Source organism: Pyrus communis, chromosome 1 (assembly GCF_041283825.1).
Source record: "Pyrus communis isolate YQ-2024b chromosome 1, ASM4128382v1, whole genome shotgun sequence".
Taxonomy (NCBI): domain Eukaryota; kingdom Viridiplantae; phylum Streptophyta; class Magnoliopsida; order Rosales; family Rosaceae; genus Pyrus; species Pyrus communis.
Window position 1 is genome coordinate 13,521,733 of NC_142565.1, and position 27,785 is coordinate 13,549,517.

At 39.2% G+C, this 27,785-nt stretch overlaps 4 protein-coding genes across 6 annotated transcripts; 2 read left to right on the forward strand and 2 right to left on the reverse strand.

Moving 5' to 3' along the window:
• Positions 1-140: 140 nt before the first annotated feature.
• LOC137719846 (nodulation receptor kinase) lies at positions 141-8,886 on the forward strand. 2 transcript variants are annotated; one of them, XM_088698389.1, is made up of 15 exons: positions 141-716; positions 1,097-1,616; positions 2,963-3,441; positions 3,537-3,687; positions 4,081-4,167; positions 4,268-4,336; positions 5,091-5,162; positions 5,256-5,327; positions 5,429-5,601; positions 6,652-6,878; positions 7,049-7,175; positions 7,266-7,334; positions 7,809-7,998; positions 8,133-8,265; positions 8,387-8,886. In XM_088698389.1, exons 1-15 carry the CDS (start codon positions 623-625, stop codon positions 8,714-8,716), a joined length of 2,793 nt encoding a protein of 930 aa, XP_088554515.1. In that variant the 5' UTR covers positions 141-622; the 3' UTR covers positions 8,717-8,886. The 2 variants fall into 2 exon arrangements, 1 of the variants encoding a protein (XP_088554515.1); XR_015965179.1 differs by having other exon boundaries at positions 165-716; positions 7,809-8,056; positions 8,102-8,265.
• On the reverse strand, positions 8,627-10,633 carry LOC137720615 (protein BRICK 1). Of its 2 annotated transcripts, XM_068459703.2 has the most exons (3): positions 10,362-10,633; positions 9,388-9,562; positions 8,627-8,767 (listed from the first exon to the last, which is right to left on the reverse strand). In XM_068459703.2, exons 1-2 carry the CDS (start codon positions 10,492-10,494, stop codon positions 9,432-9,434), a joined length of 264 nt encoding a protein of 87 aa, XP_068315804.1. In that variant the 5' UTR covers positions 10,495-10,633; the 3' UTR covers positions 8,627-8,767; positions 9,388-9,431. The 2 variants fall into 2 exon arrangements, with proteins under 2 accessions (XP_068315804.1, XP_068315803.1); XM_068459702.2 differs by lacking the exon at positions 8,627-8,767 and having other exon boundaries at positions 9,279-9,562; positions 10,362-10,632.
• Positions 10,634-12,609: 1,976 nt separating this feature from the next.
• On the reverse strand, positions 12,610-20,206 carry LOC137720614 (putative cytosolic oligopeptidase A). The gene is made up of 17 exons (XM_068459701.2): positions 19,778-20,206; positions 19,425-19,592; positions 19,079-19,202; positions 18,591-18,667; positions 18,054-18,197; positions 17,728-17,958; positions 17,564-17,654; positions 17,112-17,233; positions 16,766-16,873; positions 16,299-16,544; positions 15,535-15,680; positions 14,953-15,070; positions 14,064-14,223; positions 13,941-13,972; positions 13,722-13,787; positions 13,039-13,110; positions 12,610-12,898 (listed from the first exon to the last, which is right to left on the reverse strand). The coding sequence occupies exons 1-17, from the start codon at positions 20,189-20,191 to the stop codon at positions 12,815-12,817; spliced, it is 2,403 nt and encodes an 800-aa protein (XP_068315802.1). The 5' UTR covers positions 20,192-20,206; the 3' UTR covers positions 12,610-12,814.
• Positions 20,207-24,678: 4,472 nt separating this feature from the next.
• LOC148699211 (uncharacterized) lies at positions 24,679-27,690 on the forward strand. The gene is made up of 2 exons (XM_088698403.1): positions 24,679-26,745; positions 26,830-27,690. Exons 1-2 carry the CDS (start codon positions 24,679-24,681, stop codon positions 27,688-27,690), a joined length of 2,928 nt encoding a protein of 975 aa, XP_088554529.1.
• Positions 27,691-27,785: the final 95 nt, after the last annotated feature.

The window sequence follows — 27,785 nt, forward strand, 5'->3', positions numbered from 1 at the left end:
ATGTTGCTTCCATGGTAACAGACAAGGAGACAGACGAAGGGTTGCTCCACCTTGTTATTAAAAAACATTTTGTTTAATTGTACAATTTATAATAAGCATCATCCACCAGTATAAGAAACAACTGTAATAATTTTTTAAATAATTGTTTGATTAAACATTCTATTATTCTAATCCAGAAACACTCATTCTTCTTCCTTGTTCTTCGGTTTTGCGCTGCTCCTCCACATTACAAGTCAAACCATTTTCCCAGTTCTCTTCCCTCTCCTATTCCCCCCACCCTTTTGATTCTCTTTTGTCTCTGCAGCTCCAATATCATAATTCCATGTTAACAACTTTTTAGCTTTCTACATATACATCTTTGTCACATGTGTGTATTTTTCAGCCACGATCATGATGCTTAATTTGTTTTACTAATTACATGCAAGTTAGTGGAAATTAGTCGAAGATCTCGGTCAAGTTGACTGAGGTGAGGAATTTCGTAAGCTGGAAAGCGGGTGATTTTGATGAAATTTATAAGAGCTTGTTGTGTATAGTTGGTGGAATATGAAAAAACAGGTCACATATGTTGGCATGGTTATGAATTTGATTAGCAAACGGGGCGACATCGGCCTAAGATAAAACGATGATGAAGAAATTTGAATATTGGGTTTTAAGACTAATCGAGTTTTCGATCATCTGCCTCTTCATTTTTGTTCCATCCACTTCTGCAGATGAAGGTAAGCATATTCATGATCATCATTAAGAGATCAACATAGTAATTATGGTTTTCAGATTTGTACATGATTCTATAATTATAATAACTGTGATCCATATTTCATCCTGTGAGACTCGGTTTCAAACCTCCTGATAAGATCAAGAAATTAGGTAGAAAGAAAGTGAGTCAACTCTTGTAACAGATTGATTTTTCTCATGTCATAATATTGGAGATCAATGACATAACATTTTGCAACGGCAGATCTTTTCGAAGATTTGAAACTAGGGTTTTCGAGATTTAGTCACATATATTTCGATTCTTCCTAACATGTTCCGGAGTAGGTTTAATTTCAACCCCAATGTTCTTAACAAGAATTCATGTAGTATCTGCTTTGTTACGCAGGCAGCTTTGTGAGCATTGCGTGCTGCGCTGAATCGAATTTCACAGATAGCAGAAACATTAGTTGGATATCAGACTTTAATCAGTTTCCGAATACCACAGGCTGTCACACAAGAGTTCCGTCAAAGGCAGACTATTCCGGTTACAACAGAAGTAGAGTATTCTACCAAAATTCAAACCAGAAAAGATGTTATAAGCTATCAACAAAAAAGGGTGAAGACTATCTGATTAGGGCTACATTTCTATTTGGACACATTTGGAGCTCTAGTTTTTCAGTTTCGGTTGGTGTGACCCCAATTGGTGTCGTAGATTCGTCAGAGGACTCAGCAGTTGTTGAAGGGATTTTTCGAGCTACCGAGGACAATACATACTTATGCTTGGTGTATGGCAAGGGAACTCCCTATATTTCAGAGGTTGAGTTGAGGCCTCTGCAGGGATTGAAATATTATTTAGAGGACTTCCCTTCAAGTGTTCTGAAATTGGTTACAAGAAGTAGTTTTGCAATTACAAAAGATGATATCAGGTATGCTTTCTATTTGATTTCTTCAAAGCCAAGGAACAAGGGTGTTAGCTTAAAGTGTAATTAAAAAAAAATTAGTACCTGAAAACAACGATTACTTCTTCTTAATTCACAAGAGGAAATTATGGCAATGGTCCCTCAACTTTAACCCAATTGGAACAATGGTCCCTCAACTAAAAATCCATGACTAGTGGTCTCTTAACTCATCAAAACGTGCAGATATGGTCATTTCGTCAACTCCATTAGAACTTCCGTCAAAATAAGTCATGTGCTATGCACATGAGGCTGAATCCAATTGTAGCAATAATGATCCCTCAACTTTAACCCAATTGTAGCAATGGTGCTTCAACATGAGTCATTTTGATGCAATTTTGACGGAGTTGACGAGAAGGACCATAACTGCACGTTTTGATAAGTTAAGGGATTAATGGTCATGAATTTTTAGTTGAGGGACCATTGCTCCAATTGGGTTAAAGTTGAGGGATCATTGCTACAATTATCTCCAATTCACAAATTTCAATCATCAAATCTCAAATACATATCTTAGTTTATGTGTCAGACAACTTGTTTACACATATTTAAAATGAGTTTAATACTTTAAATTATGCCAAATCTAGGTAGATAAACTCACATGTAAACTGCTTTATACTATTGGTGGCTCGTAACATGTGACACACTTGCATGCATCTACGAATGAGGAATATTGTAATAGTAACAAAAGGAGCAATGATATGTAGAAATCATATACAAAATGGAATGTATGTTCTTATGTGTCATATATATATATATATGTTACTATTTAGTATGATGGACACATTAAATTGTAAATACTCAAATATGTCAAGAGAAATCATAGGACACACACTATTATTTCCTCAACGCTCAATTAACTTCTACGCAATTGATGGGTAGAGTCTTATTCTTTAACCTGCTATGTCCCAGATTCAAACAAGATATTTGTTGATATAAGATATCATAACATGTCACATACTATACATGATATTCATATTTTACATATCATTACATTAGTAAATGATGTAGAATGTCTTTTAAGAAATTTTTTCCACAATTAAAAGTTGAAAGTACAATCATGTCGGCAAATATGTATAAGGTAAGTTGGTCACGATAATATTTTCTTCTTGTTGCACTTTAGTTCAATCCTCTTTCCTTGTTAGGTAGAGTAGTTCACACTATAACTTTGTTAAAATCGCATTTCTAAACACCAATTTAATAAAGTATTATTATGTGTAAATTTCTTATTTAACAATATATTATTTAACCGAAACATTTAAACATGGCAAGGTTCAAAGTTGCTCTCCTATGATATTTTTTGGGTTGGTAATTTTCAGGTACCCATACGACACAAGTGACAGAATTTGGAAATCACATTCAGGTGCCGACCCAGGAACCGGAACCTACCACATATCACAGCCCAACGTCTCCATTTCCGGCAACGCCACCACGTCTCCGCCTCTGCAAGTCCTGCAAACAGCTCTAGCGGCTCCAGACCAACTGCTCCTTCTCCACAATGGCCTTCCCACAGAAAGTTACCAGTACCTCGTGTTCCTCTACTTCTACGAGGTCGATCGGACGGTCCAAGCCGGCCAGAGGGTGTTCGACATTTTCCTCAACGATGAGCTGAAAGAGCGGAGATTTGACGTCTCGGGAAATGGGTCCAACTACAAGGAGCTTTCTTTCCCTGTCACGGCAAATGGGTCTCTGAATTTGACTCTGGTTAAGGTCTCCGGGTCGGAAAATGGACCCATTTGCAATGCTTATGAGATCTTGAAGGTGCTTCCATGGCGTCCAGAGACTAATAAAAGTGATGGTAAGCTGAGTTTTTTTCACTGGATTTTATAGCTTCCAATTGGGTGTTTGTAGTAATTAACTGGGTGTTCTAATCACTGGCAATTTTGTTTACAGTGGAAGTGATTTTGGAGGTGAAAAATGAGGTGCTGAAGAGTAACCAAGAGAGTGAAGTTTGGGAAGGGTGGTCTGGATGTCCATGTCTTCCTGTTCCATGGGATGGTATTACTTGTGAATCCGTTGGTGGTTATGCTGTCATTACTGTATTGTAAGTTATTTGTTTCCATTTTCTTAGAAGTTCTGCAAATAGCTTTCATGGAATCATGAGAATATGGCATTTGTATTGAATTATACTAGTTTTCAGTGCTGCGGGATGCTTTGGGAGTGAAGTTTTATCGGGTTTTTCGACAAAAATGTATTGTTAGAGACCATAAATCCAGAATTGTAATAAAGTCCTTAAAAACCATAATAAGTTTAACATAGAATATTTGATAATGATTTTTTAGGTTCTTGTTAAATTACTAAAGAAGGTTTGATTGCAAAGTAGGTAAAAGAAGACAGTTATCAGCTTTCACCGGAAATTGATAATTCATTAGATTAATTGCTTTTGCTTTCTTAGAGGTATTTCACATATAACTTTGCTCATGATTTCGAATTTCAGGGATCTATCGTTAGGTATTCAGAGGGGCGGCTTTCTTAAGGGGCCAGTTCCTTCAAGTATCACTAAGCTGGCCCATCTAAGAGTCCTGTATGTTTGAAGCACCCTTTGGGTTTTGTATTGTTGCACTTGACCGAGTAACTATAACTCTAATTTCAATGATTTGCTTTCTTTTGTTTGTGATGTGCAGGAACCTTAGCCACAATGACTTTACTGGCAACATTCCAGCATTTCTTCCTTCCTCCCTGTTGACCTCAGTGTAGATTTCTCTTTCAAATTCAGTCTTGAATGGCAGTCTCAGTTGGTGATTTAATAAATTGTTATCCATCTCCAGCCATGGAATACTAACATTTGGAATATTTATTAACAGAAGAGATTGGTCTAAAAATTGCGAACAGCTTGTATTGCTTCGGTAAAATCATTTAAGGTCACGGTGTGATGTATAGGAAAGGCCTCCATATGTTACCTACTACCGTTACTTACTGCCATTGTGTAATCCCTAAATATGGCATGACATAAGCCAATAATGTTAAGCTTTCTAAACTGGCTTAATCCATAAATCTGGCCTTGATCTGTAGGAAAGTGTCCTTTTCTTTCATGGATCAATTGTGGCATACCTGTGTTGGGCATGCTTAGGAAGATAACATCCCGGATATTGTGCTGATACTAAATTTACAAGGACATTCACACATTTCCAATTTGTATACTTGCATGAAAACATACCATATGAAATTCTAAAATATCTACTAAAATAGAAGTTGAAAGGTTGTAGTTATTTTCTGGTACTATCTTTTGGAGATAATGTGATGATTGGCCCTTGATGTTTGATCTTCTGATTTTATAATTTAGATAAAAAAAAAAAGTTGTTAAGACTAGCTGCTCAATTTCACTTTTTAATTTTTAAGGTTCTTTATGTACTTCTCTTCAATTTTAGGTATTCTGAACAGTCATAGTTCTGCATGACTCATTTCCGATTTTGTTTTTTGTATCCCTGATTACCTTCATGTCATCAGGGATCTGAGCTTCAATGACCTTTGGGGATCACTTCCAATATCTCTTATCTCACTGCCACATTTGGATATACTGTAAGCTCTTTTATGTTCTTTGTCGCATACAAGTTTAGCTACATAACATTAGACATGCCTCCATAAATTCATTTCCATGTGGTTCATCGACAGAAATATCAGTTGCAACCCTCATGTCGCAAAAGATATTCCCTCCAGCTTCAATGGCTCAACACTTACCATGGGGTGCGATTTTTATTGTCTATCCATCCGAATGAAATTTTTTAATTGAAGAATAACTAGAAGTATTTAAAAAAAATTCTGAAATTTGTGTCTCTATATTACAGCCAAGAAAGTTGTGGTGCTCAAGAAGCTTCTAATCAACGAATCATCATTGGTGCTGCTGCTGCATCTGGGTCTCTACTATTAACCATTGTAGTTGGGATAATTTTCTACACTTGGAGACGAAACTATCTGCCTCAAGGAAAATTTGATATGAAACAACATCATATGACAAAGAGTGAGTGCATTACACACTTTATTGCTCTTGGTATTGCACTTATGCTTTTAGGCTATGTTTGGATGAGAGATTCCCAAGTCATGGGATTGTAAACCAAATTATAAAGAAAAGAATCACAAAATGTTGAACAGTAGGGATTAGGCATGTAAGAGGGATTTGCGAATAACACCTTCCAATGAGGGATTAGCTAATTCCGCTCATATGCCTTTGTAATGCTCATATTATGGACTTCCTAATCCCTCCTATCCAACAATTTGTGATCTTTTCTTTCATTAATTGGGTTTCAATCCCATGACATGGAAATCCCTCACCCAAACATATCCCTAAGATTCTAGGAACAACCAACTTTGTTTTTATTTTGACATAAAAGAAAAAAAAAATTGCTCATCTGGAAAATTTGTCCCCACCACAATAAAAGGAAACAAAAAATTCTTGCTTTCTAATAGTTCTTGCAGTTTTTAAGGTTAAATTAATACAAGTCAGACGAAAATTATAGTGGACTCAGTAACTAGCATTAATATTAATGCTATTAATCATATGTTGTATTCGATGTTTACACTGTATTACAAATGTGAATTTTCATGTAAATCTTGAAACGAGAAATCCTATTTTAATTTTATTTGACAATAATTATTAGTATAATCAGAGCTAGTTTTAATACATAAAGTATAGATAACTTGAGATTTCAACACATTTAGTCTATGTAAGCTTGTCAGAAGGTTACAAGCTTTGCTAGCTTGTTTTGGGACATGATTTTGCAAGTTAATCTAGTTATGACTGTTCTGGTATATAGCTTCTAGATTAGTTACGACTGAATGTATAAGGATATGAAAAATGTCCTTAATTCATCAAGTCTAGTTATGACTGTCCTGGGACATGACATGATTGACATATCTTTCTACTTTCAGTAAAGAAAAAACAATGGGTGTGTTAATTAACTGCAAAGTGAAGACGTTTTTCACGGTCAGGCTAGTTGAGGCACTTGTGGAGATTGTATTTGGCTTTTTTTCAAATCTGCAGCCTCTGAATATAGAAATCCTCAAACTGCAGATTTAATTTTTTCGTTACCGAGCATGGATGATCTGGTTATGAAGTCGATATCCATAGAGACATTTACTCTTGAGTACATAGAGGCTGCTACCCAACGGTACAAAACATTGATAGGTGAAGGAGGTTTTGGGTCTGTTTACCGTGGCACTTTAATTGATGGTCAGGAAGTGGCAGTGAAGGTCCGGTCAGCGACATCAACCCAAGGAACTCGGGAATTTGAGAACGAGGTTGGATATTCTGTTTTTATTTTTAACCATTTCCGGTTATAGCTTTTCATTATTTTATGCAACAGTCGTACTATTATCTACCATTTGGGCGTGGTAATAGTGTTACTCTTTGGTAATGGTGGTTATAGCTTTGTTCTTCTAAATGACAGTTCTTTTAATGTACTTCACAGCTGAATCTTCTGTCAGCTATTCGCCATGAGAATCTTGTGCCCCTTCTCGGTTATTGTTGCGAAAATGACCAAGAAATTCTGGTTTATCCATTTATGTCCAATGGCTCATTACAGGATCGTCTCTATGGTACTGATCACGTCACTGTTTCTTTCGACTAATACCGTTTAATGTTCTTTTTAAAAAAAAAAAAGAACACTGAAAACCTATTATTTTCAGGGGAAGCAGCAAAAAGAAAAATTCTGGACTGGCCGACCAGACTCTCAATTGCTCTTGGTGCTGCTCGAGGCAAGTGATATAGAGTATTTGATACTATTAGCATGTTCAGCCGTAGTTTTATGCTCTACTCCTAGGCTCTGAAAATGGGAACAGAGCATGAAGTCCTGATGAATTTGTTACATGGCATGCGAATGTCCCTTGTTCATTAAAAAAGAAATGAATAGCATATTGATACCGGAAGCATTTTTCGTAAACATGTAAGGTCTGAATGTGCAGAATAGATATGTTACCATGGATTGATACTTGTTATCGTCGGACCTCCATATATTGAAGGACCTGAAATTTGGCAACTCATTTTGTGCTCTGGGATTTTGGTCTGGCTTCGGTGAAGTTCTACTTAGTAGCATTTTATATTTGTGGCATACCAACTCTAAATTTTCGTCATGTTATAACCTCGTTCCTGGTTGTTTTATTGATTTCACCATCTTTTCCATGAGAGCATTTAGAATATCAAAACCTCTGATGAGTAGTTTCACTCTTCAGGTTTGACGCATCTTCACAATTTTGCTGGTCGCTGCATTATACATAGGGATGTGAAATCAAGTAACATACTTCTGGACCATAGCATGACTGCCAAGGTGGCGGACTTCGGTTTTTCAAAATACGCTCCTCAAGAAGGTGACAGTTGTGCTTCTCTTGAAGTAAGAGGGACGGCGGGATACTTGGATCCGGAGTAAGATTGTCTCTTCAACCTAAGTTCTTTATTTTGAAATTTTCTTGGGCTTTTAGAAGTATCTTATTTTGGTTTATATTCACAACCGGTAAACATTTATCAGAACCTGATCATGTCAATTTTCTATTATTCAGGTACTACATGACTCATCATCTGTCAGCAAAAAGTGATGTTTTTAGCTTTGGCGTTGTTCTGCTTGAAATTGTTAGCGGACGGGAACCTCTGAACATACAAAGGCCACGCCCCGAGTGGAGTTTGGTTGAATGGGTATGTTTGATCATGTACTCATTGACCTTTTGCATCACCTTACATTCTCCCATAGTATAATTGTGAAGATAATTGTGAAGATAGTAAAGAAATGAAAAGTAACAGAGACCTTTGCATGCAGGCAAAACCCTACGTAAGGGAATCAAAGATTGATGAAATTGTTGACCCGAACATAAAAGGAGCGTACCATGCCGAGGCCATGTGGAGAGTAGTGGAGGTGGCATTGTCATGCATTGAGCCCTTTGCCGCTTCACGACCAAACATGATGGAAATCGTAAGGGAGCTTGAGGATGCTCTGATTATAGAGAACAACGCATCAGAATACATGAGATCCATAGAGAGCTCGGGATCCAATCGCTTTTCCATGGTGATGGAGAGAAGGATTCCGCCACCCACTCCTTCAGAACCGTCATCTATTTTGTCACAAATGGCTCCTCCAGAGCCAAGATAGTGAATGCTTTTCATCCGTCCTTTGTGAATGATTTGTTTTGTTGCCACGGATCTAATGGTAAAAAATTTGTGTCAAATCTTGTGTAAAAAATATGGTGCCACGGATTTGCCCCCTATATATAAATCATGTAACGTTGATGTTATGAATACAAGGAAAACCAGTTTCTAAAAGGTTTTCCTAGGTGTCAGCACTTGCCAAGTGCGTACAAGGTATGCATTGGGAATTACTCAACGTCGTGCAAGGGATCAAGCCCTTAACCTTAGAGTAAGCCCCAATGCATACCTAGTGTGCATTGGGCGCTTTGAATGGACTTCTTTTCTCTCAACAAATTCTCTTTTGTTTCTACTTCTTGATGTTCTTCCTTTTGGTTTTCTACTCCTTATATGGGAAGTGAGCAAGTGGACGGATGAAATTATTCCATGTCTACGGAATGCGCATTAGGAATGAGGAAAAGAAAATACTTCCATGGATGTAATTCCAAGAGAAAATAAAAGATTCTAACCAGAGCATGCTTTGTTTCAAGCGTATAATTCACAAAATAACCTCACGACAAACAATGATATATCTTCTACTCAAATAAAATGAGAAGAAATGAATAGATCGATGTTGAACAGCGTTACAAGGTGAAGAAATATGTTCATGTCCACACTATAGACAGGAGGAATGCTTACAGGAAACCCGTGTATGCTATAGTCTATGACAATGGCATGATCTGCTAAGCGTCACGAGCAAAAAGTGAAGGGTTGGCTGATGCAGTACCCACTTGAACTTCAAGAAGTTCTAGTTTACGTTCCAATACATCGAGCTTCTCGTTTAATGACGCCAATTTGCTCTTTGTCGTGGCCTCTTAAATAACAAGAAACACAAGAATTAGTCCAGGAATGTAATCCAACCCACCTCCCACAAGAAGAGAAATGTCCATTTTGTCTAATAAACATTTCAACATAAATCTAACCAACATACCAAAAGCAGAAAAGCAGATTCAAAACCAGATGCAAAGATTCCGGCAAACTAAATGATTACGTAACAGGGAACTGATTTTCACACCCTTATTCTCCCCTTACAGACCCCTGCTTATTTTCAACCTTTGGATTGGATAAATCAGACAGAATCACGGGACAAAAATAGGCAAGGGAAAAATCATTTCCGAACATAATAAACGATTAGGTTAAAGTCGGGTTAAGTAGTTGTTCAAACAATGCATCAAAGGAAAGATTCAAGTAGGGCTGCAAGAAGAAGAGATGAGTCAAACAAAAGCATAATGCTTGAACAAGATGATTAACAACGCCACATTCCTTTGATTTCGAAGATCAAATCCGGCACATGTTAACTCTCATTTCTAACTATTTAGATATCGAAAATCGGGTAAATTAGAACCAAATCTTGGGTAAAACCAGGTGCAATTTTAGCAACGGTTCAAGTTAACATGCAATGAAAACAAATTGGATATGTTTGCTAGTCTAAAATCAGCCCCAAATCTCAAAAATCAGAGAAACCATAATCAGTAAATTGACCAAAGCTATCAACTTGATTGTAAAAACAGTCCAAATCTCAGATGGGTCAGCACAAAATTCAGCAATAACCATGAAAGCAGCAGAAGTAAGTCAAGGTAAAGAAGAAAAGAGAGGAAGGGGGTTGATATTACCGAATTGGACAAGGAAATCGAAGAGGCGGCGGACGTTGAGAGAAACGTGGGAGATGAACTCGCGATTTTCCCAATCGGCTTGGACCGCTATCCCTACGTTCACTGCGTTTGTTATCCCACCTGCCCGCGCCATCTCTGATCTCTCCCTCTCTCTCCCTCACACCAGGGAAATCAACCATCCAACAAACTCAGTACAAAATTGATTATTGCTTTCATCTACAGACTGCTCTGTTCGAAAGGAAGCCAAGCAGCTACTCGGTTGGGTGCATTTATTATTACAGTAGTTGGTCTGTCGTTGGAGGTGGTTTCTTCTTTTTTTTTTTTTTTTTTGTTTCTCTCTCTTTTTATATAGTAAATTACTCTAATTTACGAGAATTGCTTACAAACACGAGGAAATCGTTACGGTGGCGTTTCATATCAATGAAATAAATATGTGTAAGTTTTTGTCTAAATGTTTTGACGGTTCAAATCAATCATCGCGGGCCTACTATCTCGCATATTTTCTTCACGGACGATACCCTACTGTTAATCAAAGCTGACAAGCAGAATTGTAGCAATCTTGTGAAATTAATTAAGGAGTATTGTGAGGCCTCGGGGCAACATGTGAGTCTTCAAAAGTCTAGTGTGTTCTTCGGTTCTAATGTTCCCGTGGTTTTATCAAGCATTTCCACCGGAGGTGAAATAGCCTAGCACCCAGTAAAAAAATCAAGCTGGGACTCTGTCAATCCACTACAGCCCACAAATTTGCCTGGCACCCAGCCCGTGCCAGTCTCCAGACCAGCCCATTTTTGACTGACCATGGGACCGGCCTATCTGACGCCAGCGTGACATCAGCCACCCTTTTTTTTTTTTTTTTTTTGTTTTTCTTCCGCGGCAGGTTGCCCAACACCAGATCTCACAAAATGTATGGAAAAGCCGCCTTCGCCCTCATCTTCACCTTCCTCCTCCTCCTCACCTACTCAATCTTCATCGGCACCGTCGACATCTGATCCTACTTCCTCCCATTCATCCCCTCATCACCACCACTGGTTGTCCAGTCCCTCTGCGCCACCACCTCCCCGCCTCTTAAGGTCTACATGTACAATCTCCCGCGCCGCTTCAACGTCAGAATTATGAACAGTCGGAGCACTGACTAGACTTCTATCACCACCCGAACTTGGCCTTCGTGGCCAAAGAACTTCGGGCTCAAGAGGCAGCATAGTATTGAGTACTGGATGATGGGCTTGCTTTTGTTCGACGGTAATGGCGATGATGGGAAGGAGAAAATAAAATTTTATTTTAGTTTTTATAAATTCAGAAATTAAAAATAAAATTATTTTTTTTTATTATTTTATAATAAAAATAATAATATTTTAATAAAATGGACTAGGCTATTTTTTTTTAGGGATGGAGATGCTTTGGCCTATTACTGTTTATTGGGGTCTATTACTGTTCACTTGAGTGGATAAATGAGCTGGGTGCTGGCGTAAAGTCTTTAGGGGTGGAATTGCTCTCAGAGGAGATTGGTTGTATCCTTGGAATTCCAATTGTTGATAATCTTGGAACTTACTTTGGTGTGCCTACCATGTGGGGGAGATAAAAAAGAAATGGGCTCACTTATGTTAAGAACAGGATATTGGGAAAAATACAGGGATGGAAGCATGCTATTTTATCGTAGACTGGCAGAGAGGTTTTGATTAAGGCGGTGGTTCAGGCTATCCCGGCCTATCCGATGAACCTGTTCAAGTTTCCTGCCACAATTTGCAAAGAAATGGGGAGAAACATATACACTAGGTATTCAAGGAAACTCTTGGACTCCCGAAGGTCGAGGGGGGCTAGGTTTCAAAAGCTTCGTAGATTTTAATGTTGCCCTCTTAGCAAAACAATGTTGACATCTAATCCAGAAATCTGAGCCACTGTGGGCAAAGGTGTTGAAGGCTCGTTACTTCCCTCACTGTTCATTTATGGATGCCAAGCGGGAAGGCCGTGCCTCTTAGGCATGGTCGAGTTTGCTCACGGAACGTTAACCTAGAATTTAATGCTTTTTATGGGACGTTAACCTAGAATTTTGTTTTTCCCTTTAGAAAAAGAAAAATATGTTTGCCTTTTAATGTTTTTTATGTGACGTTAGCCTAGAATTTTAAATTTATAGATCAAGATGAAAGTAAGGTGGTTTGGGACGGGATCCCGAACCGAAAGGCATAAACTGAATCCCGAACCGACCTCTTTCGGGACAAGATTCTAAAAACCGAAACCGAACCAAAACAAGTAAGAGAGGAAAAAGCCTAATATCTTTACTTTTTGTTTTTGTAATCACAAAACCGAAACAAATAAGAGAGGAAATCCTACTGCATTCGTTTCTTCTGTTATTTTCAAGTTCTTGGAGAAGAAATACATGGTTCATACGAGCACCCTTGAAACGCACCGAAAATGATTTGAAAAAGACCAAGTAAACGTTTTTAATTCCGTGTAACTCACACAGAAGCTGTGGCTAATAGGCCATTGTGCCTGAGCAGAGGTTCTGGTGAAGGTTCACGACCTCGGAAGTCCACGAAAACCTGGACAACAAACAATCATAACATTAACAAAGGAACTTGGGCTGAGAGTAGACCATATAACGCTTTTCCTGCAAATAAATTGTGCAATAAGAATAAAAGGCAAACTACGGAAAGGTAATGCTATGAACAGATTGTCTAACCTCTAGTGGCGCTTTCCCACCTCCAAGAGCAAGGATGGTTTCTCGGAACTTGTTCCCAGTCTCTTTAACAGCCTGTTGCAACATTAAAAATCACTGCTGATATATGAATGTGGAGGGTCAAGTATGCAGAGTCTAACATGCTTGATGAATTTGAATTAGTGACTAATGACAAGATAATGCACCAGTCACCGATATGCATTAAAATGGCTCCGATAACAAGCCTTCTGAAAACTCCTAGCCCTTATGGCAGTTTTGAGATGAAAGCAGAAACATAATATCACATTCGATAAGATACAGCAAGCATCAGACAAGTGTATGGTTTTGTGCAACTTTCAATACTGATGGGAGAACATGTGACCGTACAACATTTAAGGATGATGACTGTTAACAAAAATCTCCGACCTAGTTATGTGTTACTTCCCTCTCAATCTAGTCCAAGCGTCCAACTCAAACTTGTTACCAGATGCCAATAAAAAAACTTCGTATCTCTTCATGTCACTTAGTTTTGTTTGGCAATGATCAAGTCCAGAATCGCATATGGGTGTTCAAGCATGCCTAGCATGACTTTGACAGTAGGCGGTAAATAGAAATCAACCGGGAGCTACATGGAGGTGATACATAAATAATTCAAGAATTATTACTCTCTATTGCTCTGATCTTCTGCACAGGTATTTCAAACTTACCTTGCTGTTATCCAATCCCGCATCCTCAAATGCAGAGAAAGCATCAGCAGACAGCACCTCAGCCCACTGACAAATAGTGAGTTTCATCAGCACACAAAAAAGATCCTTACGGAAAGTAAAATCAGCATAAGGTGCAAAGCTGTTTTTTGTTTTTTTGTTTTTTTTTTTCTTTTCAGAAAGTTGAATGTAGGTTATCATAAAAGAAAGAATGAGAAATACCTTGTAACTGTAGTACCCAGCTGCATATCCACCTGACATTCATAGAACATAAATATATACCTTCATATGAAGTTAAAAATGGAACACTTCTGAGAAGCTGAAGGTTAGATAGTAAAAGCAAACCTGCAAATATGTGGCTGAAACCACAAAGGAACCTGTCTTCTGGAAGTGGAGGGATCACTTGTGTTCGTTCACTAACCCTGCGATCAACATCAAATATGGATTCTGCTCCACCAGGTACATAATCTGTGTGCAGCTTCAGATCTACACTTGCAAATCTTATCTGCAAAAGGCAAAGACAAAATGTGTCATGTATGAATACAGATGATATGCAGAAAATTATTACAATAAAGAAAATGGTGAAAATCATGTACACATTAAAATAGAATAAAGAATACAGAAATTTAATGTATTATAGTATTTCTATTAGGCATTCTCTTATTTCACCAAGGGTCTAAATTTTTATTCCATTTATTAGGTTTTCCTTTGTATTTATCTGTTCAGATTTCTCTCCAATTTTTTTTTTCTTACTTTTGCACGTAAATTGTATGATTGTATCTTAATAAATGCTTCATCTCTTTGATTCTCTATTTGGTTTGGCCAAAGTCTACATATGCATTTTACGTTAAAATAATTTTTTACACCCTTGGAACATTCTATAGTCATAATAGATTGCACAAAAATGTCAGATTCAAAATTTGACAAGACGTTTCTAATAAATCCTTCAAGATGCCAAAATGGCTTACACCACCCGAGTTTAATACCATAATAAAAGACAAATCCTTCAGAGAGGGCACACGATAGTGTACTTCTGTCTAGCACAATGACAAAGATAATTTTGATAATATTTGAAAAGCAAGACAAAACCCAACAAAGAATCCAGATTTGCATCCCCGAAGAAAGTAAATTAGTAAAATGAAGCAATATTCAAATCAGTAGTACAAAAAGATATAAAGCAATATAAAATACAGACAAAATGTCAAGAAAAAGTAACATCAGATATTGAACTGACCTGCCGAAGGCTCAGGGAGCCTGCACGGAAAGTCCTAGCTGCCAGAAGCTTCAAAAATGTCTCTTCTGGAAGAGTCTCCCCAGTTTCATAATGTTTTGCAATGCTCATTAAAGTATCCCTACAGCCCCAATACAAGAAATAAATCACCAATACAATGACAAATAAAATCATGGGAACTGCCACTTGATACTACATGGAAGGAAATGAGCTCCAAGTTTTGGGGCATGTAAAATCTTAACAAGGTACTAGCAGCTGCATCCTGCAGGCCATTTACCCATAAAAGCTAGTATTGAGATACAAAGTATAAATAGAATCTTTGCAAAGTGGTTCAGAATTCCCCAGTATCTAAAGTCTGCTAAATCATAGCTCGCATATTTGACACAATCAGTATATAGGTCAGTAATTTGAGAAATAAAGGTCAAGTTGAGTGATGATAAAGCAAATTGCATATTTGAATACCTAATCCCTTTCCTCTTCCTATCTCCCTTCTTTGACACAATCAATATAAAGGTCCTTGATTTCAGAAATAAAATCTAAATTGAGATGCATAATCGTTCAACCGACTTTAGCAGACAAGATTACCTATGGTAGCACCAATTTTCCATGAACTGAGAGGGTAATTCCACAGCATCCCATTCTATTCCCCGAATACCAGCAACTAGACCCTCATCCTGCTTAGTCAGCATATGCTGAAGTGCATGACCAAATTCATGGAAGACAGTCTCTACCTGCAAATGGATCGGTCGTTCATAACTTCGAAATACAAAATTGCGGCATCCACTGCCCAATCCAAAATTTCCCAGAATTTCTTCCCACAATGAAATTAAAGCCTTCTTCCTAAGCTGTTGATATTATCCACACAACATATAATAAAGAGTTTAGTGATTGAAAAAAAAATTATCCCAGTAGAAGAACTGGACTTGTCAGTTGTTAGCAATAGCACAAGCCTAGGCTTGGTAATACATATTGGACCAAAGCCAGTCACAGCATCAATACTAAAAGTGTGAAAATATTATAAATAACCTGCTTGGCACTCATTCATACTGAATCAGAATTTCTAAAGTCCCTCCATCCACTAAATGGATGGATCCTAACGAATGCATTTCAGTCTGATGTGACATCCGTAATGCACTATTCAGATTTCTGACACACTTCCTCATACAAAATATGATGGGCCTTAAAAACAGGACCACTCCAATTCCATTCATGCTCAACCAAGAACACATTTTTTCTTCCATGTCCCCTGACCCGTTATTTTCGCTCCCCCTACTAATTAAACAGTCTTTCTGTTACTCTAGCTTTTTGGTCATGACCAGTAAGCTGAAAATGAGTGTAATTTAATTTACCTCACGGAAGGTCATAAGGCTGGGCTTGCTTCCCACTGGTGGTGATTGATTGCACACCATGTGTGCCACAGGTAACCTTGCAGAGGTACCATCACGTGACAAGACATGACTCCTAGCAAGAACTTCATCCATCCATGCACCACCCCGTTTCTCAGATGGACGAGTGTATGGATCAAAATAGAAGTATGCAATGGGACTCCCAGAAGAATCTTTGATGCGATAGAATCTAACATCAATATTCCAAACCTGAAAAACATGTGTGTATCAGTGTATCCAGTGTATGTACATATATATATATGTATTATATAATAATGTGTGTGTATATATGTATTATATAATATATACGTATTATATAATAATGTGTGTGTGTGTGTGTGTGTATATGTATATATATGAGTAGGGGACACAAATTCATAGCTTCGTCAATGAACCAAAATAGAGCACAAATGAAGCAACTGAAATGTTACCGGCGCTAGACCATCAGCCGGCTCAATATCAATTCCAAAAAGCATGTTTGCTAGTCTAAATAGGCCATCCATGACCTTGGGCAAGGAGAAATATGGACGCAATTCTTCCTGTATACAGAGATTGAAAACAAGAAAGCAAGAGTTAGAAAATCCTTTGCAATTATGTTTCTCCAGTATTTTAAACCATAAGTTATCACACAAAAGTGATACAAGATTTAATGAAGTAAATGAGAGTAGCAGATCCTAATTACACCATTTCTTGTTACACATGCAATTCCAAACCAGTTAAGATTACAAGTTGAGTACAACAGACACACACACACACACACACAGAAAGAGAGAGAACCTCATTGATGTCAAATTTTGACTCACGAAGCCTCTCACTCCAAAAGCTGATGTCCCAGTGATTCAAATCATCAGCTTCTGGAGCGTCTTGACTCTTGGAAAAATTCTTAAGATCTTCCATATCTACAAGAATCAATAAATAAATTAAAAAACGTCAGTTAACATTCTAATGTGAACGACTTCTGTTAAACATAGTTTCATTAAATTATATCCATTTTCCTCCTTCTTTGCTATCAGAAATAGCTAAGACACTTTGAGAAACCAAGGAACATAGAAGAAAGAAACTTCTTTTCTAGAAATCAAAATTGGAAACTTTAAGTCAAAAAGAAAAATTTTGAATACCAGAAAGAGTGAATGGTAAATCCATTTTAAGAATGAAAAGCTCTTGCATGCATTGAGATCACTGTTAAAAATAATAGCAATAACCTCCCATGCAGTATGCCAATAACGTACCTTGAACTGCAGCATCCCATGAAGCGCTTCGAAGCTTTTCTAGGAGCTCCTCTGCTTTTTCAACAGTAGCCATTTTGGTTGCCATGCTTACCTGATACACTATATCTCAGCAACCCTATCATAAGAAAGTTTCAAACCAAATATAACAAAATGAATTGGCGTACCTCAGCATAGTTATTGTAATTCAGAAGTTTCGCTTTTTCCAACCTAAGTTTCAAAATCGAGTCAATGATAGGAGTATTATCCAAATCTCCACTGGATGCACGAGCTACATAAGCACGGTATATTTCCTCACGCAAAGCCCGGTTTCGAGCGTGTTGCATGACAGAAAGGAAACTTGGGCCGTCCAATGTAATAATCCAAGGCCCATTCTCAGCATTTGCATTTTCATGCCCCTGATGAGATACACAGATTAGAGATGCAACAGATGATACAAAGAGAGCTAAATAACAAATACTAAGATCCATCGTCCAGGTAAGAATTGGCTTACCTTTGACACCGCTGTTTGTGCAGCCATTCCCAGAGCAGTGGCTGGCAATCCTTCAATTTCATTCTTATCAGTAATTAACTTTTCAAACTTCTTTGTTGCATCCAAAACATTGTCTGAAAATTTTTGAGACAGTCTTTCTAGTTCCTGCACTTAGAGATGCCAAACTGAAGTAACAGTGAAACCCAACTATAAAGAGAATATCATCCCCGAAATCTATTTGTCAGAATAAAACTTATCTAATACAGCAAGCTCAACTAATGTCTCCAACCCACTCATCCCCCCGTAAAAAAATATAAGAAAAAAGAGAGAATTGTTAATATGCAGTGCTCATACAAGGCTACATGAGACTGTTACCGAGAAATAATGCAGCATAAATTAGCATGTCATTGTAGCTGAAGCAACTCATATGATGATGATAAATACTGAGTTATCGTAAATGGTACCAGGCCTTCTTCACAAAACAAAAATATCAGCAACTCAGGATGATGGTCAAAAAGACTTCTATAGTACTTGCTTAATAATAGTATTGAAAATTACCTGTTCAATTTTGTTGAATTCATCTCTTTTGTCATCCTCAAGAGAAACACCACTCAACACTGCCTCCTTTATTTGGGCTGCACAGGCACGATTAAAAGGGAAAAGACAAATGTCAGACAAGATAAGCACAGAACAACAATCTCAAGGTAAAAGAAAAACTAAAATTTATGAGGATATTGGTTTAGCAGGATGCTTAGAAGTTACTTTTGTTCCTTAATGATTTGACAATTATAAATCTTGGATATCCTATCAAGAATTTACAAACATACATTAAGGTAATAACATGCTTTGCACACGGCTCCCAGTCCAGTTCCCAGTTAAAGCACAAAATGCAAGCCATATTTTTTTTCAAGTGTAAAATAAGGCAAGGATCAGAGGTACATGTGTAGTTCATCAAAAATGACAACTACTCCAGAATAACAAGGTTGTGAACAAAATGACTTGCGCAGATTCCACTATACATGGTACGATATTATTCGAATACTCACCTTCAACTATACGTTTGCGAGCATCACTCAGTGTCTGCCAATCAGGAGATTCTCGAATAGCTTTAAATGCATTGTAAATTGGTTTACTCTGCCCCAACCTAAGCTGAAACTTAACTTTCTCCGGCTGCAAGACACCACGAAAACCAAAACCCGAAGGAATAATCAGAACACAAAAATTTCATTCATTAAGACCCAAGTAACAGTAGAACTTTCAGAGTCAAATCAATATCATCTAACATGGCCCCTTTGAAATAAACCCAGCAATTCGAGATTCGAAGGCGTAAAATGGAACTACAAGAAATCGACAACACACAGAAACAAAATCTAACAAACCAAAAATACAGACCTGGACTTCTTCAATAGCGGAACGTAGCTCGGAGGAGTCCTTAACAGCCTTGAGGTGGTTGACTAATCCCCAAACCACAGTTAATCGGTCAACGATCTTCTCCAGCGGCACGACCAGCTTCGTCCACGTCGGCTCCACCGTGCGCTCTAATTCCTCCAAATCACCCTCCTTTAAACCCCACCATAAAAGCCATCAAATCCAAAACCCAGAAAACCCCATAACCCAAATCCTCAAAAATCACAAAAACAAACGAAAACACAAAGAACCCAGAAATCAAAACACATCAAATAATCAAACGACATGAAATACGATGAAAAGATTGAAATTTTCCAGTAACGGAAGAGAAATATTACGAGCTCCTTCAAGAGGGCGCGAATCCCAGGGCGGACGTGCCGGGCGTCGACGACGTCGAAGGGAGGGAAGTCAAAGTCTTGGAGGAGGGGGTTGGCTGCGAGAGCTTCGTCTGCGGCGGCGGAGGCGGCCATGGCGGTGGCAGAGAGGGAGGAGCAAGAGCGACTGGAGAGTGACGATGGAATGGTGGGAGTGGTGGGTTTGTGGAGAGTAGCGAGGCAGAAGGAGAAGGAGGGAGACCACAGGGGGCAAGGATGAGATTTGGGGAAACGTTTGGGGGCAAAGTGGGGAAAAGGAGGAGGGCGTTTAAGGAGAGGGTGGACTGAGCGAGAGAGGATGAAGCGAGTTCCCATGAGCACGTTGAGTATAAGAAGAGAAGCCAATAAGACTCTGTTTCGTAAGATAATACGCTTCATTCTGTTTTTTCTTTTACCTCTTTCTTTGTCATGGCCAACAAAATATCTCTTTGTTTCTGTCTCAGGTTCTATAATGAGTGGGAATTGAATATGGACTATGGTGTATGGATATGATTGTTTTTTGTCATTGTGATAAAACGTCATGCATCATTATGCACTTCTTTCTATACAATTTTTTGTTGTGTGATGACTACTTGGAGTTTTAATAACAAATATTTTAAAACCTTTTAGGCCTAGAAGTATTGGATTTAAAATTATGAAAACTATAAAGTCTCTTACGTAGGTCTTCCAGCTTAATTTGGGTGAGTGTGATGTCTAAATATAAGAATCCAACACCGTGAGTTTGATTCATATTACACTATCGGCACACTAGTGCGAGTTTAGTAGGGGTGAGCTTTATATATTAAATATATGACCCGTCTACTTCTTCTTTTTTGTATTTTGTGATGGGTAGTGCTATCACAACCATTTTAACTTTTCACACACCCCTCTCAATTTATGGTCGTCGGATCAAATGAATTGAAAAATATCTGTAAACACGGAAAATTCCTGAAAACAAGAAACAAGAATACGTGTACAAAATATATTTTTGTGTTTAATGATTTTGGGGTTACAATCTCTTTGTAATTTGATCCTCTGATTCTATCTTCGTAGGGTGTAGGTTTGTGGATGAGCTGTTGATCCAAAGGGCCGTCGGGGCTTGATCTAGGGATGAACAGTTGATGAACGGATCTTCGAGGGCTTTTGGGCTTGATCTTGAAGACTAGGTGTATGGATTTCTTCAAGGGCTTTTGGGCTTGATCTTGAAGGTTGATGGATGAGCGGATCTTCAAGGGCTTTTGGGCTTAATATTGAAGAAACGATTGGATGTGTGGATTTGTTGAGGTTGTTGATCCAAAGGGTCGTTGGGGCTTGATCTTAGGATGAACGGATGATGAACACTTTCTTCAAGGGGCCGTCGGGGCTTGATCTTGAGTTGGTGGAAGTTCTTCAAGGGCCGTTGGGGCTTGACCTTTGAAGGAGGATTTGACGAAGAACAAAGAGTGTTTTCTTGATCCTTCGGGATTTGCTTGAGAGCTTTAGAGTTTCAAGGCTTCAAGGTTTTGGTGTGATGTAAATTCCCTTCTTTTTTTCTCTTCTTTTTTTTTCTTCCTCAAAATGAATGCCTTGGCTTCCTATTTATAGAATTCCAAAACTTGATTTTTGGATTTAAATAATCAGATGAAATAAATCATTTCTGCCAGGTATTGACACGTGTCCTATTTGATGACTTTTCCAATTTATTTCGATTTTTCGTTGAGTCACACGCTACATGTAAAATTTATGTGACACGTGAGCGTTGAAATTTTAATTATTGGTCAACATTCATTTCACCGAAATTTCGATGTCTACAAATGCCTCCACTTCAAGGCGCGTCGTAGACATGTGCTTGTCACGTGTAGAAGATGCGTTTTGAAGTCCCTTAATGTAGATGTCAACCCAAGGGCTGTCGGGGCTTGATCTTGAATTGGGCTGGAAATTTCTTCAAGGGCCATCGAGGCTTGATCTTGAGTTCGACTGGAAGATTTTCTGGTTTCCTCCAATCGTTGATTTTCCACAGGCTTAATCTTGAACTGGGCTGGAGGATTCTTTTGGTTTCCTCCAATTGTTGATTTTCCTTTGTGCTACTCTTGAATTGGGCAGCAGGATTCTTTTGGTCTCCCCCGAAGGTCTGAGCTTACTCCTTTTTTCTGTTTCTTTGTTCAATCTCTCCAATTCGTATTGAAGAGGGTTAGAGGATAGCTCAGCATATGCAGTTGTTGCTTGGCTCCACATGCTTCAATGTATCATTTTCACTTGCCTTACTTGCTCCCCTTTGCAGAAGTGGTCCCTTCTCTGGAAGTGTATCAACCGTTGAAGATGACTACTCGAGAGCAACGCTAGGTAAGCAACCAGGGAATAGCTTCCAGGCAGTCGGCTCCAGATCGAAAGACTGACTCCAAGTGCCGGCTGATTGCTTCTTTCACTTTGCCATGCGAGTAAGAACAAGGACAAAGAAAAAGACAAGGAAAGAGCATGATATAAGATACTTTTGCTTTTGACCTTGATGATATGAGATACCTTTGCTTTTGAAGAAGCGGTGAATGAATCAGCACATGCTTCAATCTATCGTTTCCTCCTGGGTCATCTATACTCCAGGCATCTGGTATCATCTTTGGGGATGAAGAAAAAAATTGAGTATTTCGAAAGGCTTTGCTGGGAGTGCGCCCTCAGAGGTGAGGAAGAGTTGGGCATTTTCTTCATGTCTGCCTTGCCATAAAAGATGAAGGTCGACATATATAGGGATTTCCCAATAGCCAGTGGTGGTACTGTTCTTTTACCCTTGTCGACAAACGTCTCTTCGATTTTTGAACAAGCGTCTCTTCGATTTCTGAGCGAGCGCCTCTTCGAAAAAGTAGTCACGGGTGCGGCTCTGTCACCACGCTTGTTGGCAAAGGCGTGTAGTTGGGATGATAACCTTCACGTGTTTTCAACTTTGTCAGAGATCTTTTGACAAAGTTGAACGCATTATCTGAAAAGCCGCAAAAGCGTCGCCGAACTTCACGCAGGAAAATCCGGTTTTTTGAATCGGTGGTCGTGTTGCCTTGGCTTTTTATAGAGGTATCGATCACCTCCAACATGCATACTTTGAAGATCGCCCGTTTGTGAAAATCGTCTTCGGCCCTTTCTGATTTTACTCCATCCACCTTTCTCTTTTAACCCTTTGACAATGGCTAACCCATCGAACATTTGCTTAGATTTGAGTCTCAGCAGTGATCCGGTTACGCCGTGTTAGGCTAAGGTATGGTGCCCGTCTTTTTTATCTTCTAATGGTCCTCTTACAGGTGAAGACCCCATGATGACGGATGCAACAACAGCTACGATAGTAGCTAGGAACCTCCTCACTCCTAAAGATAGTAGGCTGCTTTCAGGACGGTCCGATGAGTTGGCCGTTCAAAAGTCCCTAGCTCTCAGCGTTCAGTTTGTGGGCTCTGTGTCCAACATGGGCCAACGCCTACTTACTCGCTCCCGTCAAGTTGAATCGTTGATGGCAGAGGTGGAAAATCTCAAGCAAGAGATCAAACAGCTTAAGCACGAGAATAGAAGTTTGCACGTGCTTGCAAATAACTATTCGACGGGCATGAAGAGGAAGCTTGATGAGCTGCAAGAATCTGAAGGTCGGATTCAAAGTGACCGTCAAAGGCTTGCGGCTTATTTCCAGAGGCACCTTTTTCCTGGGTCATCCAGCGTTCCACCAAGTATTGAGGCCTCGAATAATCTATCTTCGATGCCTCCCGCTCCTGGAGTTCTGCCAAGTAGTGGGGCTTCACGTGAACAACCTTTGTGAAAGCTCGATCTTTCTCTTTCTTTTTTTTTTTTTTTTTTTTTTTTTGTACGCACTTGTAATTTCTCGGAGATCAATGGACATGCTTTATTTTATTCAGTGTATTGTGCTAAATACAGATAAAACATATATATCACCAAGAAATTTTTTTTTTTTTTTTTCTTCTTCTTCTTCGGTGGCGCTGATCCACCAAAGATTTTTTTTTTTTTTTTTTTTCGGTGGCGCTGATCCACCAAAGATGTTTATTTATTTATTTATTTATTTATTTTTATATTTTTTTTATTCTTTACTTTCATCATTACTTCCCAACATCATCATTTCCTTTTACTTTATTTTATTTTTTTTATTTTTTTATTTTTTTATTTTTTTGCTTTCGGTGGCACTGATCCACCAAAGATGTTTTTTTTTTATATATTTTTTTTATTCTTTACTTTCATCATTACTTCCCAACATCATCATTTCCTTTTACTTTATTTTATTATTTTTATTATTTTTTTTTTATTTTTATTTTTTTGCTTTCGGTGGCACTAATCCACCAAAGATGTTTTTTTTTTATTTATTTATTTATTTATTTATTTATTTATTTATTTTTTTATTCTTTACTTTCATCATTACTTCCCAACATCATCATTTCCTTTTACTTTATTTTATTATTTTTTATTCTACATCGTCATTTTTTTTTTCTTTATAAGAAGGTTGAGGCTGCAAGGTTGAAGCTGTCAAACCGACGAAGAACCCAGGAACGCATAAATTGGTGGTGTAGAAAGAGTGGTGTTGTGCAAAGATTGCAAAGGGATTTTGCTGTGTAATGCCTTTTGGTCACAGTCTTCCCCTGGTAGTGACGTTGCCGTGCCTCTTGCCGCTGCTTGGAGCTTGTTGCAGTGTGTCACTTTTACCGTGTGAGGTTATGCAAAAGACTGCAGCGAGTTTATACTGTGTAGTGCCTTTTGATCATAATTTTCCTCGGTGGTGACGTTGTTGTGCCTCTTGCTGCTGCTTGCTGCACCGTCATCGCTGCATTGTTCGCTGCACACCATTGCACTGTCTGTTGTCCTGCTGTTCAAGTTTTGTGGCTGTTTTTTATTTTTTTTTTATTTTTTTATTTTTTTATTTTGTTGCGGTCATGGTATTTTTCAAATGTTTTAAGAGCAACACCATCACCATTCTCGTGAAGGAAAATGATTCGCAAGATAGGGGAACAACGCTGAAGATTTACGCCCCACTGACTGGCCTTAAGGCGCTTGCTCTTCCTACAAAAGACAACTCCATGCATATTAAGTCGTGGTCTTCTGAAGTATCTTGGAGGGTGGCAGACTTTGTTCGATCAAATACGGAGAAGGAGGCGTGCACACCGGGGATTCTTATCTTGAACCCTTCGCACCATGCTCGTGACAATCATCCGGCTTCGTTTAAGCTTCTCGGAGATCACATCCGCAGCGGAGCTATGGCTTGGAATGATGCCTTGTCGATTACCGGAGAAGCTGTTTTTGATGAGTCTTATTGGGAGTGGCTTGAAGATGTCTTGGGCCGATCTAAACATGTGCTTACTAGCATAGGCCTTTACCATGCCGTGTATGCGTCTTTGTTTAGTTATGATCTCCATCATTCTGTCCTTCATGCGTTCTTCGAGCATTGGTGTTCAGCGACTAACACGCTTCATACAGCTCAAGGAGAGATGTCAATTTCACTTTGGGATCTCCACAAGATAGGGGGATTGCCAATCCAAGGTAAGTTTTATGACGAGGTCGTTCCCAGTGCGGAGGAACTTTCTCTCTGCAATAACCGAGGATTGCCTGCGAGTTGTCGCTGTTTATTTTGGGCATATCACAAGCTTTCCCAAGATGCTCGAAGTAAATCAGGCGTGAAAATTTCTTCATGGATCCGCTTCTGGTATTGGGAGGACACAAGGTACAAGAAGTCCTCGAAGAGAAGAAGTTGCAACAAAACCACTAAGCCAAAGGGAGACTCATATCCGTCTGGTGCCATTGGTTCAGCTAGGCGCCGTTCCCCTGCCGAGTTGAGAGCGTTTGAGGACCTTGGCATAGCATCAAAGCATGTGGAAGAATCTTACCTAGCTGTTTTCTTAGCTTGTTGGCTTTGTAAGTTTGTTTTTCCAATCGGCGACGTCAACTTTGTTCGTCCTGAGGTTTTCAAAGTTGCTAGCAAGATGGCTGCAGGTGAATCTTTCAGTCTTGCTATCCCGGTTTTGGCCAATATTTATAACGGCTTGAGTGTTGTTTCGAACTCAGCAAACACTGAAGATCGTGCTGCGGTTCTTCCCTACCACTATGTGTATGGTTGGTTGGGTGAGTACTTCGGTACTCATTTTTTTTCTTCAACTCTAAACAAGTCAGGGCCTTTGATGACGAAGTATTCTGGCGTGCTTTCTTCGAAGAGCCTCGATGATTCCCAGGCACAAGCACTGTTTAGAAGCTGCGAAGGCTTGAAGATGGACTATCTGGCGAGAGTTGGCTCGGTGCGGCGAGGCATCATGGACGATTCGCATCTTCGCTTCTCAGACTTATCTTACCTTATAAGTCTTCGCTCAGGGTATGTTTCTTTGCGGCAAGAAGATCGATGCATTGTTCAGCCGTATAGTCCCCACCGTTTCAGCAGGCAATTTGGTTTTGTCCAACATGTGCCAGGCAAGCTGAAGGAAAAAAAACAATTAGACTCCTTGCAAGCCGTGTATATGCGTTGGGAGTCTTGTACCCGTGCATGTACAAATGCTTCTGTCACCCTGCCGGCCAAAGACGAGTTCAAGAGTAGTCCAGTAACCCGTGCTTACGTAAGTTGGTGGTCAAAGGTATATTATGAGAATTTGGGGATGGCAAGTGGTACCAATTCTTCTCATTCACACCTTAATGTATTGAAGGAGGGGTGTTCTGTGGTTCCTACACAACTGATATCTTTTGATTGCGCGAGTGCTGCTACTTTGCAAGATAGACCAGTGGTTTTAGTCCCTCAATGTTCACACTTGTCTTCTCAACATCTGGATGTATCTGAAGAGGCTGGTGATGAAGTTGATTCGCACGAAGATGGACTTATTTTGCGGCGGCAGGCTCAACAAGTTTTAAACAAGCGACGTCTTGAAGGCGCTCAGGCCGATAGCGATGTCAATTTTCGTCATAAGAAGAAAGAAGTGTTTAGGCTCCCTCAACTCGATGGCAGTGTGTCGTTTGAGAAAGACGTATGCATCTTCTCCTCTCTTATGACTTCTTCTGCTTTCATTGTTCTAGCTTTTGCTTCTAACAGCTTTCTTTGTTTTCTTTAGGTTGGGCCTTCTTGTTCTTTTGACTTGGCGACCACAGGTATTTATTCTTATACGGAGATGCTATTTGGAGGCGACCTACCTACAGGCGAGGAGATTGGGGATCCACCTGGTACAGAGCTTATCCCAAGTTCGTCAAGTTTAGCAAGTTTGCCATGTGTAGATGGAGGCATGCAAGATCCCGTCATGTGTTCTATACCTTTGCCAGCTAGCTCTGAGATCTCTCTGAGAGGGCCAAACCTTAGTGGTACTGAGCAGCTTATTCATCGCATCAATCTTCGTGCGGCAATGGATATCAAGAGCCATATTGAGGGGAGGATTTCGAAATGCCCATCGGAGGACCTTGCGTTGCTTAAGGAGGACTTGTCGAAACTTATTTATGCAATTGACAATCTTAACATTGATTCTTCATCCTTAAAGATCAAAATTGCTGAAATTATGGCCGCCTCAACTGAGTATTCTTCCTTGCGTGTTATTTCCTTGAAGAAGTTGAGTCCAGATGTTAGAGCTCACCAACTTGCTGCAATAGACTTGTCACTAACCCAGTCCCGGTCTTCTCAGCAAGCTGCTTCGGGAGATTATCAATCTACAGAGACTTCTTTAGCTTCCGTCCGGGTACGTCTAGATATGTTGATGCGAGAACAAGAACAGCTGGGCAGCGAGGCATCACAACTTGAAAGTGTTCTCGGGGATCAGGGAGCTACACTTTCTCAATGCCAAGAGGAGATTTCACGCCTAGAACAAGAGAAAGACATGGCTATGGAGTTGCCCATCCTGTCTCTCACCGAGGTAGAGACTTTGAAGGCTTTGGAAGGCTTGCTTGAAGACCGCCTCCTTAGTGTTAGGGACATAGTTTTCGAGTAGTGTTTTCTGCCCTTTTTTTCTTTTGTAATCAGACTTTTTCCTTTAAAGCAATAAAATGTTTGCATTCTTGAATTTGCTCTTTATTCTTCAAAGTG